Genomic DNA, 13,102 nt, shown 5'->3' with positions numbered 1-13,102 from the left:
GTAATAAAATGTTTGATTGGTTAATTATAAATTTGTAATACATTTTATGGTAATCCGCAAGATTTAAATCTCAACACACATGCCTTTTGTGGAGACAGTTTTTTGAATCCTTCAGCTTTACTCCCTCTCATTCCACAACCTATGCCACAGGTGCTCCATATCTATATAAGCTCGAACATTAATTTCTCTTCATCTTGTATAAAACCACGGCCAAACTTAACAATGTGATTAACCAGACGCTAATACTCCCAGTGAAACTCTGTGTTGGGGAGGCGGTAAGGCATTAATAATGGAATTCCTCTTACAGTCTCGGACATCGATCGGTGCCCAGGCACCGTCTCCAAATGACTGACCTTCCACCCTCTCTGTCTCTCCCTACACTTTCCCTGCATTCTACACAGGGGTGTACCTTAAGCCCCCCCTCCCCCAGATAATCTCTCTAACGTTGTCCTTTACAGGGTAGAGTGGGAACTTGCCAAAAAGTTGTGTGTGCAACTGCTATTTTGAGACTCACCCCTAAAGGCAGCAGCAGTCTTGCTGTCGGTGTCCAGTCTGCTGCTGTCTCCATTCCATTACTTTGTTTTATTCTGGAGTCCCATTGGAGAGAAGAGGCACCTGGCCACTTCACTCCATCCACTGGCTGGAAACGTTGGGAGTTGAAAGCACACAGTTGGGAGGGGTGCATGTGTGTGCAGCCTGCCTAGTCTCTTGAACAGGGAGTGGACATAGCAAGTGCTCATTCTGTCAATCCATTGGAGTGAAGCAGGGCAGGAGAGGCTTCAGCAATACTGCAGGCCCCTTACACACAAGTGTGTGTCTGCTCAGAAACAAGCTCTAAGACAGAGCGAGGGAGAAATGCAGGCAGAGTGAGGAAAAAGGAAACTTCAGAAAATTTCGAGTCCCAGTGGAGAGGCATTGAATTGGTTATCCTAATAATCAATTAACCAAACAAAATACTGCATTCCATCTCATTCAGATAATCAAGGTTCCTCTGTATTTGTTGCTTCATCATTAACCATTTTATTGATACCAGTTTATTAAAACCTACCCACACTTTCTGTCAAAGTCTCAAGCTGAATGGAAGATTCAACAAACTCACATTTCAAAAGCATAACCACTATATCACTGTTCATGTGGGACTTCGGTGGAATAGGAAAATGTTGTTCAAATTGTCACTTCTGTTTTTCATGTGTCAGCAAAAAACATAAACCTTTCTGATTGTCTGTATGTACGTAAGAGTTAAGAGACATTAATCTGTTCCATACAGGAGGTCTAATATCATTCATGATATGATGGTATGTAGTGTGAGTAATAGATCCATCCTTGAAATGTAAACATATAGTACTAAGCAGAATGAACATTATTTCCTGAACACACAGATTCTAGGTCTGGAAGAGGCCCTGGAATAAGAGGACTGGTTTTATAAAATGCTTTAGAAATACTCACTGGTTAAAACATAATGTTAAGCAAAACTCAAGTGTGTGCTGGCACCTAAAGTAACTATACTTTTGTAGTAGAACTGAGACTATTTGGTCACTGTTCGAAAACATGAAAAGCCCATTCTATCAATCTGATATATGATGTTAAGATTTTTTTAAGGTGAAAATCTGTTTCACATTAGAGGCATGTCTCCTTTAACTTTCTCTTTTTTCTTATCAAATGAAATACTTGCTAATATAGAGCAGTTAAAGTGATTCATACCATATGATCGTCTTAAAAAAAGTGTGTCCTTTCTACTGTCTGTTAAATTTACTATTTCGTTTCTTTGGAGGAATCCTTGTGTAAGATTTTATGATGAGCTGGCATATCCCAACTGTGCCAGGGGTCAGGAGATATATTCCCCAAAATAGATAAAGAATTGAATAGGAGGTAAGAGGATGTCTATGGCAGGAAAGATTTGAGATACCCATGCATAATTTGTGTCCTACTTTTTTAGAGCATTTTGCTGACTTACCCAGTGCAGGTTGATCAACCTAACTGTTGATTCAAAAACTACAATTTTGATGTTGACAAATTGTTATATGAGCAAACTCATTTCTAAGTGTGTTGTTAATAAAGGAATGATTTTTTTTAAAATGAAATGGGGCATTAGATTCACCATTTATTCCAATAGCAGAACTGAGTAACAAATTGGCATCATGAACAAGAGTAAGGTTGTTTATTAATTTAAATGTTTAAATATATAATAATGAAGCAAATAGAACAATAAAATACAGCAATCTATAAACTCTTTCAATTTCATAACATTTCATACATCCCCTTCAGGCCAAATCACAATAAAAAAAACTCATAGGATTTCCTGAATATCTATTAGAGCATTAGATAAAAATTATCAAGGAAACTCAGGTACAAAATAAGTATACCACATTTGTATTTCCTTGTTCTTTTATGTTCAAGTATTAATCCTAATGTCCAAACACAAAAGCTTTGTCTAAAAATCCTTCCTGCAGATTTCTTGCTAGTATATTGGTTCAAGACATATCAATAATAAAGCCCAGAATTTTAGATACAGTCACAAATAATCATTTGTCTACTGTTTTATTGCCATTAGTGTTAGCAATTACATTTTACTCATTCTCATTGGAGCCTGCTCATATTTTCTGTTCCTTTGAATGCCCTTTTTTGCCTTCGGTAGAAATTATATGTAAAATTGAAAATCTTCCATCTTAGCATGTTGTACCTAACGAGTATTAATGCTGATTAGAGAGTTAAGTTTTATACTATCTTTGGTGTGAGGTCAGCTCTTTCCTAGGGCAGCAGTCTTTACACTGATTTAGGTCTTCTATGCAATTTTTATGCTTTCTGATTAGATTGGAAGCACATTTGGGTGAATGTAGACATGAGCAAAATGGTCCCACACATAAGCATAATTTGGGTCTCCCTTTCTGATTATGTTCTGAAAAAATCCCTCTCATGTTTTATTCACAGTATAGTAGATACTGTCATTTTAGGAAGCTTCATTTGCAGTGAATGGTTTACCAAAAAGAACAAAACTACACCGGTCAACAGCCTCAGCATCTCCAAAGCCATGAAAGGTATTGACCTGATGTTCTTCCTCTGGAAGTGGGAAACAGGAATAGGGTAGCTGTCACCCTTTGCAATTTTGACAGCCCTTACTCCCCTTAATTAACATGAAGATAGAATGCAGAGTCTAAGGGTGATGGGCAAGATCTCCAAGCCAGAGGGTCAGTCAGCGTCTCCTCAGGGTAGTGTCCTGGGCCCAGCTACCTTCAATCGCTTCACCAATGGCCTTCAATCCATTACAAATATAGCAATCAGCATGTGTGCTGATGATTTCAAATGTTTGGCACCTTGCAACTTCTCAGATATTGAAGCAGTCCATGCAGTAAGACCTGGACAAAATCCATATTTGGAACTAAACATTAGCAAATGCAATTCATGCTAGGCAATGATCATCTCTAACAAAAGAAAAACTAACCATTGCCCCTTGACATTCAATGCTGTTACATCAGTTGAATCCTCCACTATCAACATCCTGGGAGTTACTATTGATCAAAAGCTAAACTGGTCTAGCCATGTAAATACAAGATCAAATTAGGGTTTAGGTAACCTATAACAAGTAACTCACTTCCTGACTCTCAGACCCTATTTACTATATATTAGGAATGTGGTGAAATACATCCAACTTGCCTGGATGAGTGCAACTCCAACAGCACTCAAAGCTTGACACCATCAGGACAAAACAGCTCACTTGACCAGCACCTCATGCACAAATATTTACTCATTTCATCACCAACATACAGTAGCAACAGTGTGTACCAGCCAAGATGCACTGCATAGATTCACCAAGACTCTTTGGACAGCACCTTCCAAACCCACATCTACCACCTTCCAGAAGGACAAAACCAGCAGATACTTGGTAACACTGCCATGTGCAAATTCCCCTCCAAGCCACTCAGCATCCTGAGTTTGAAATATATCACCATAGGGTGCTGGGTCAAAATCCTGGAATTCCCTCTCCACCAGCATTGTGAGTCTATCTATAGTAAATAAAAGACAGCATACTACCAGCTTCTCAAAGGCAGTTGGAGATGGGCAATAAATTCTGGCCAAGGTGAGGAATGCCCATGTCCCATGAAATCAATAAAAAAAAGGTGTGTTCTCTTCCTGTAATAAACACACAGACCTGCAGATTCTGGAAACCTACAAGAGTGAGTGCTCGAAAAACACAGCAGGTCTGGCAGCATCTGTTGAAATGTCAGAACGTCATTGGATTCAAAATGCCAACTCTGTTTTTCTCTGAACAGATGCTGCCAGACCTGCTGTGTTTCTCCAGCACTGTGCTTTCTTCCTGCTCTGACACTGTTACTCCTGGTGTTCCTATGGATCTATTCATGGTTTCCTATTTTGCTTCAATATTGTCCCACAACAATAATCTGAAAGCACACTAGGAGTCTTGCATATAGTCTCTTAACACTCAGTTCTACCTCAATACCCCTCTCAAATCCTGTGCTGTTACTAATTTCAAACATCAACAATTTCATATATCCAGTACTGGATGAGAATAAGTTCCATCCAATTTTAATATTGCTTAAACATTGTTTATGGTTCCCCACTCAAAACTCCATCCGTCTCCGTCGCAACAGTCTAAGATTGAATTCTTCGGCTCTCAAACGTAATGAATTCCCCCATTCATTACCTTGTGACTATTCCAATGCAGAACTGACAATTTCCCTCTGTAAACTGGAAATCATCCAAAACTTTGCTGTGAATGTCTTAAATCATGTCTGTATTTTCACCTGTCATCCCATGTTATTGACCAACACAGATTCCTGATCAAAGCCTTAGTTTCAACATTTTTATTCTTGTTTTCATATCCCTTCATGAGCCTTTCCCCACCTGAGACTGTAATCTCTTCCAGTCACTGTTAATGTATCTTTACTCTAAATTGTGATTTCTTGTTCCTTATGATGTCCAAAATTGAATACCGTACATTACTTCTTCCTCTCTGTAATCTCCTCCATCTCTCACAACCATCTGAAATAGTCACATTTATCTAATTCTAAACTCATGAGCATTCCTAATTTTATTCACACCACCACTTGTTACTGTACTTGCAGTTGCTTAGGCCCCACGCTCTGGAATTCAGTCCCTGCATATCTAGAGCTTGCTTTCCTTCTTTAAGACTCTACAAAACCTAACTCTTTGACAGTATTTTCGGTTATCTGTCCTAACACTATCTGTTGTACTTTATTTTCATACTATGCTTTGCAAACATGTAGCCGCTCTTGTTCATGAAGCCTTGAAAGCTGACAAGTAGGTGCAGCAAGTAATTAGGAACCTAATGGTATATTGGCCTTTATTGCAAGAGGATTTGATCAACAGGTAAAGGGGACTTGTTGCAATTGTATAGTGTGTTAATGAGTCCATAGCTAGCATACAATGTAGTTTTGATCTCCTGACTCAAGGAAGAGTATATTTGTCATAGAAAGTGCCCAATAAAAGTTCTCCAGATTAACTCCTGGAATGGCAGAATTGTTCTTTAAGGAGGCAGGACATGTAAGAGTCTTGAAGAATGAAAGTTGATCTCAGTGAAACATGCAAATATTCTAATAGGGCTCAACAGGCCAGATGGTAGAAGGATATTTCGTCTGGCTAAGAATGACAGCACCCAAGGGATCACAGTCACAACATATGGGATTAGCTATTTAGGACTGTGGGTGAGGAAGAATCTTGGAATGCTCTGCCCATAGGGCTACGGAAGCTCAGTCATTTAGCATATTCAATGCAGAGACTTCAAGATTTCCAGATCTTAAAAATATCAAGAGTGCAGGAAAAAGTAATGAGGTCAAAAGTGAGCCATCATCTAGTTGAAAGATGAAGCAGGCTTGAGAGTCTACTCGTGCTTCAATTTCCCATGATCCTCGCAACCACACACACCTGAGAGGAGGGTTACAGGATATTAGGAAGACTTCCCTGCCACTTCACCACAACATATTTTATGTGAAGTATTCTTTTATTTTAATGAATTTATTTATTTGATATATTTGACAAACTGATATTTCATATCAAATTTCTCAATTGTATCGGTAATGTGAGCTATTTAAAGATGTCATTGTTGTTGTGATGCACTGAATACACTGAACATTTAGTGCACTCCATCAGTCTGTATAGTTTCAAACATCTCCAGAATTCAAAGGTTGTTCTCTTTCTTCTTTATGGTGGCACTTTTCTTACAGACATTGTTTCAGTTGTGATACTTACTTCCTAGGTGCCTGATGTTCCTTTTTCATTTTTTTTCAGCACAACAGTCACGCCATCCAATATTAGAATTATCAATGGTTACATCACAGTGGAACCTGCGCACGAACGTTCACGTCAAAAGGAGCAACATCCCTCTTTCAACGCTGCCTCAGTGACCACAGCTTCATCAGCAACTGTGCTGCTTGGGGGGGTAGTCTGTTTAATCTGGAGTCTACTGTGGCCTTCCTGACCCTCTGCACATGCAATGTTAACCCATGACTTTAAGAGAAAAACCCTTAAAAGGAATTTCTGGTGTTAGCTGATGGAGCTTTTTGTCATTAAATATAGGAAGTGCCTGTGCCCTCAGCTTGGTGGACCTCACAAGACTTGTTTGCATCAGAACTATCATGTTCATTGTGATGATGCAGGAGAAACTAAAATGAGACTCAGAAGCTCAAACAGCCATATGGTGACAGCATCTTCTTTTTGTAGAAGGATATTTTCCCATGATGCTATGGGACATTGTAAATTTACTTCTGAAAGTCTATATGTTCAAATAATGTATATTTATTCCCCTTCAAAGTTAATTTTTTGTTACGTATATGACTCCAAAACAAATGAAAAGTCCAGAGCTCTAAAAGGTTATGATTTAGTCTGTTCAAGGAAGGTTCATATTCTCCCAACTGTCAACTTCTTGGTTATATTTATTTGTTCAGAAATGTATTAGCTGAAGATTCCTTCTGAATCCCACTTTAATGCCTTTAACTATTCAGCTAATGTTCAGTTTATCCTGCAGATCTGAAGATAACTGAAAGATGTCTGGTCCTGTTCATTCTTTTTAAAGCAGTGATTCATAAAGAAGAATGGGATGCTTTCCTGCAGAACCATGGTTAGTAAGTCTCACATCTGAACCTTATAAATAAGCATGTCCCACATCTAAATGATGACCTATACTCTTATTGAGATAACAAAGCTGATATTACAGAAGCGTCTGCCTCATCCAGTCTATTAAAGATTAAAATCACTACATCTGGGCACCCACATTATATATCGTTTCATGCCTCTGCAACCATAGTGGTTAAAAAAAGTTAATTCATATTTACTGAGTTAAACCTACATTGAAGATTATACATACTAGCACAGATGTCTTTTGGGGCAATAGTTGAACCTGGAGCTTCTAGCTCAGAGATACAAATACCCACAAGGACATCTTGGTTGTGGGAGAAGCCTTCATGATGCAGTTTAAAAGTTTGATCAGCCTGTGAATCTTTCCATCATTTCACTATTATTCTTCAAAGGGAAGAGATGTTTGCATGAAGATAGGAGAAGAAAACACATGCAAACAAGTTTGGATTCATAGTAAGTTTAAGTTAGTTGAGAAAGAACTTATTTGTATATAGCACTTTTGATGGCCTTGAGATATCTGAATAGCCTTCACAGTCCATGAATTACACATCAAATGTAATCACTATTTGTTATTCAGGAAATCACATTAGCTAATCTGCAGCAAGAAGAGGTTTGCAAACATCACTGAATTAATCTGTTTTGATGTTGTTGCTCGAATGATCAATGCATCAAGAACACCATAAAGATTCCCAAGTTATTTAAATAATATTTTCAATAACCATATGAAGAGTCAGATAGGGCCTTTAACATCAAAAAGATAATACTGAGCAATATTATATTTCCTCAATATTTTATATTTTAATATTACATTGAAGCATCAGTCTATATTACATGGCCAAGTCTGCAGTGGAACTTGAACCTTCGAGGGCCTCACTCAAGAATGCTATCTACCACTAAGCAACGCTAAAACTCATAATTCAGTGACTCTGACACTTTTTAGGGTACATACATTACCTGATGTGATACAAAGCTGTGCAGAATAATATTGCACAAACCGAAGGAACTGCAGATGCTGTAAATCAGAAATAAAAACTGGAGTTACTGGAAAAGCTCAGCAGGTCTGGCAGCATCTGTGAAGAGAAACCAATTGATGTTTTGGGTCTGCTGACAGTTCGTCATAACAGAATAATATGATCCCCCAGGTTTGACATCTGAGCTGATCTTGGCTGAGACTGCAATAACAACACAAGTGGCCTCAACACCAGGAGATAGAGATATTAAAATGACTGGAGTTGCTGATGGTTATCTTTGAACCTGCTGGAGAGTTCTTATGGACTCCTTGGTGCTGATGTTGTTTGTTATTGTTTAAACTGATAAGTGAAATGTAGGCTTTTGCATGAGGTACTGGAAAGCAGTTGGCTCCTTTGGGAATGTACCATAATCTAATCAGGATCTTTAGGATGAGTGAAGGGAATATAGAATCTGATGTTTAAAGCAACAGGCCCTGTGATTGCTGAGTGCTCACACCCCAGCACCACTTGTAGTGCTTGGTTCCTCCACCAGGCCAAGACCTAGACCAGAAATGTTCCCTGCAACTCCACAGACGGGATCATCTGCCAGCTCTGGATTGGCTAGCAACCCCTGTGTGGGCATGTTGGCAACCAGAACCTGATCTGTGTCATCTATCCTTGCTAGGCAAATATTCTGCCTGAGGCCATCTGTGTGGGGGTTAGGGGTGTCTTCATGAACTTTTCTGCTCAGCCCTGCCCCTACAGAATTGATCTTTTATTTTCAGGTAGATATTTGGGTTTTGTAAAAGTAACAAGAGTTCTATTGAATCCGTACAATGATTTAATAGCGTAACTTCATGTCGGATTTCAACTATTAACTCTTATTGTCTATCTTGCAGACCTTAGAATGCTGAGTTTCTCCTGAATTTTCCATGTTTGTTTCAAATTTCCAGCATTGGCAATAATTTGCTTTCATACAATTCGAACAGTAGCCTGGAACTGTCCTCAGAAAATGCCTCAGTTCGCATGAGAGATTGGATAGAGGAGAAAGTGGTGGCAAACATAAAATTTTCCCACTAGTGAAATTTAAATAACACAACTAGCCAGCAGATATTATGCACTGAAGATTTGCTTTTGCAACTTATGGTACATTTAAAAGATTCAGTTTCATCACAATGAAATCATATCTGTTTCAGACTCTTGCAATACACTGATTAGTTAGTGCTGTATAGTTTCAAGCATCTCCAGAATTCAAAGGTTGTTCTCTTTCTTCTTTATGGTGGCACTTTTCTTACGGACATTTCTTTCAGTTGACAAGTACATCTGATAACCATCACTTGAAGTCCATTGCTAATGCTCAAGATTCATCATTACTTGTAGTAATCGTGGGAGTGTTTAAAGGAGATCTTTTTGTGAATTGATTTAGAACTGAATTTTCATTTTCTGTCAAAGCCATGTTCCATTTCACTGCCATGTTAGATCATAAAAATATTTTCTGTGTGGAAGGTGCATCACTTGTTGTAAGTGATGGCAGATTAACTGCCTAGACCCAGGGAAACTCTCTGCGATGAACTAAAATAGATCAAATTGAGCTGAAATAGGTTATTTCCTCAAAACCTCGAAACAAAATTTGGAACAAGCGCTGCTGCAGATGTTGAATTACTATGATACAATTTTGCAAAGACAGTAATTAGTCTGTGATATGGGATTATTAGGTCAAAGTTAGAGATGTCCCAATAAAGATTACGGCCTGACTGTACTGAACTCTTTGGATTGAAATTACCAATGATGTTCTTTGTCCTGCGATGCAGATCTCCTGATTGTTAGCACTGGTGTATATGACTGCGGCATGCTCACTCACATGGACACCATCTATTCGACCTTCATTAATTCTCCTTTTTACTCTGTCATATTTTGTACTTCATCATTTAGTGTCTTGTTTTTTACATTTTAGCTTAAGTGAGATTACCTCATTCTTAAGGTACTTTCTGCTTCCTTGGTACATACCGGACACCTAATGTGTAGGTGTTCCAGTGGGTAAGACAAGAATTTTCTCAACTGTGATGCCTCACTAATTGTAATAGTCTGCCAAAACTCTCCATCAAAGATCACACAATGAAAAAAGATCAACCTACATGAAGTACTAAAAAGTTGCTACCACAACTGGATCAAGGACCCTGCAATGCCTGGTTCTGCTGGGAAAGTTAGCACAATTTGGATTTCAGAAAAACATGCTTGCACATCAATTTGTCTTCCTTAGTTACAAAAATGCATAGTGAGCATCCACTGGTTTGATATCCTGTGGTTGATCAGCCATCTAGGCCAAGTTATTACTGAAGTGCTATTACAGAACTTTTATGTCCTTCTTGATGGTATTTAACACCAACTCTGAACTTAACGTTGAAGATTGTTGAGAGGAAAGGAGGCGTAATGCCAATGAGATATGGGAGCTTTACAAACTTAAGGCTGTTCCAGATCAGTTTCTGATTTTTTTTTGTTGATGAGAGAGCCCATTGCCTTTCTGTTCCAATGACTTCTTTGGAGATGAGTCCCTGCACTTTTTCCATTGATAATTTTTTTTTTGAATGTTACCTACAACTGTAAACTGATCTTATGGAAAAGAACACATCTGTGTGCACACCAAACAGAAAATGGGTTATGAATAAATTGGTACACATTAAGTTATTACAGAAGCAAAATATTTTATTTTTGTCATCTGTTTTGGCATTTTTGTAACATACTTGACACCTTTCTCAGCACACTGCTGTAAAAGATTCTATTAATGTTATTTTTTTCAGAAATATTATTTTTTTAGTGTAATGTAATGCTGTATTGTAATATTGTAATATTAGAGTAATTGCAGTAACCAAGTCAAATTTTTGCAAAGACAAGATGGTGAAAAGAAATGGATTGACTCCATAGTGAGGTTTTAAAGGCAGGATCTTGTAAATTTGAATTAATATGTTTATTAATAATTATTATTACTGATTTAAACATTTTATATTCTTGTAGAAACCAGTACAGAAGCTCATTACAGTATCTTATTTTATTTTAGCTATCTATCCATGGCCCTACTTACATGGAGGTGTTTAGCAATGACTTGTTGGGTCGTTGTAGTTTTTCTCACCTCTCTATTTAGCCAGAATTCAACAACTGGAAGATTGTTACATTTGGAGAAATTTGGCCCAACATATGGAAATAAAACTAAAATAGGTTTGAAAATGTTGCCTAAAGCAGCACCTAATGTTATTTGCAAGAAACCACATAGCAGTTACGGGGTCCCAACATCTGTGGAGATATTTGATGCTAATCTTTTTTATCTCGTAAAAGAAAATGTAAATGACATTTTTGATCTAATTCGGGAAATATGTGATTTTAGGCAGAGTGATTTATTTCAGGTGGAACGATAAATTATGAGTTTCACACATTCATGTAAATAAGGCCATAGTTTGCATTAATCAAATGAATGTAGGAGCGTACCAAACCTGAAATAGAATTATTTTGTTTACAATTTTCACTTGGCTGTGCTTGCCACACAATTGTGAAATTTTGAAAAAAAGGATAATATAAAGAGTCAATAAATCATTATAATTTAATAGTTGTCTCCTAGTGAAATCTCAGATTATATGTGCTGACTGCAATTGAGAGGCCTTAAAATGCAGCTTATACTGCCACCTTGGGATAGAAGGTAGCAATTATAGGAAACACCAGACTTGGCTGCTTTTTCACATCTTACTACACTAATTTTCATAAAGATTCCTTAAATTACAAATATTATTATCTGTACTAAACAATATTATCATGTTATACCTAGAATTTCATAAGCTTGAAAAGAAATCTATTGAGATTTTCTGTTATATTGAAAAAAAGTAAATGCCTAATACATATCACTCCTCTACAGTTGGACATAGTGTTCTTGGTACTCAGCATCATGTGTTTTTGGGATATATAAAACATCAGCCAGTGAAGGCTACTCCACCATTCAGTATAGGTATAACTGCCCATTACAATGCCTTTTCCCCATACTATTTCCAAATTCCTTTGTGTCATTGGTATACAGAAATCAGTCACTCTCTAAACATACTGAATGATTGAGTTACCCCTCTGGGGTAGGTGATTCCATAGACTCATATTCTTGTAAGGAAAGAAAAAAAAATGCTCATCTTTGTCCTGAGTAGCATCTCTCTTACTTCTAAATTGCCCTTCCCCTGGTTATAAACCTAGGTGAAACATCTACCTGCAGCTACTCTGTCTATCACTTTCAATATTTTGTAGGATTGACGGACATCATATATCAGCCTTTGTAACTTAAAATATAGGTGCAGTTTCCCTTCGTTGAACAATACCACCATCTGGTGAAAATTTATTGCACTCCCTTTACGATGATAATATCCTTCTTCAGGCAAGAAGACCAAAACTAACCAAAACACCAGACAACTGAGGCTGTATACAATTAAAGCAAGACATTACCACTGCACTCAAATCCTCTTACGCTAAATGCTATTATTCCATTAGCCTACCTATTCGCCTGCTGCATCTGCATGTTAGCATTCAGTGACTTTTTAATATCATATCATTTAAGAAATACTCTATATATCTGGTCTTCCTGCCAAAGTGGATAATTTAACGTGTCCACACCCATCATAATCTTGATCCTTTCCAAGTCTATCCAAATCATCTTGAAGACACTTTCCATCTCCCACACAGCTATACATTCCCAGTTAGTTTTGTGTGATCCATGAACTTGAAAATATTATATTTGGACTCATCAAATTATTGCTGTACATTGCGAAAAGCTAGGGCTGCAAGTCATGATCTTTAAATTACCTGTCACCGTGAGAATGACCCATTCATTCCTCCACTGTTTTCTGCCTTTTAGTCAATCCTTAACTCAAATCAATCCATGCCACTGCATTCCCTCTGATCCTGTGTACTTTCATTTTGTAAACCAACCTCCTGAGGGGGCATTATTAAAAGTCTTCTAAAAGTCCAAACATACTACGTCTACAAATATCCCTTTATGAATCCACTCAAGAAGATCA

At 37.7% G+C, this 13,102-nt stretch overlaps 1 protein-coding gene across 1 annotated transcript in view; it reads left to right on the top strand.

The window, feature by feature from the left end:
* The window catches only part of LOC132819087 (metalloprotease TIKI2-like), a 406,884-nt gene extending 395,270 nt beyond the window's left edge, over positions 1-11,614 (top strand). Inside the window, exon 7 of the mRNA XM_060830444.1 lies at positions 6,265-11,614. Within this exon, the coding sequence (XP_060686427.1) occupies positions 6,265-6,454 (190 nt within the window). The 3' untranslated portion in view covers positions 6,455-11,614. The remainder of the gene's footprint in view (positions 1-6,264) is intronic.
* The last annotated feature ends 1,488 nt before the right edge of the window (positions 11,615-13,102 follow it).

The sequence above is a fragment of the Hemiscyllium ocellatum genome, chromosome 9, assembly GCF_020745735.1.
Source record: "Hemiscyllium ocellatum isolate sHemOce1 chromosome 9, sHemOce1.pat.X.cur, whole genome shotgun sequence".
Taxonomy (NCBI): domain Eukaryota; kingdom Metazoa; phylum Chordata; class Chondrichthyes; order Orectolobiformes; family Hemiscylliidae; genus Hemiscyllium; species Hemiscyllium ocellatum.
This window is presented reverse-complemented; position numbering and strand designations above follow the sequence as displayed.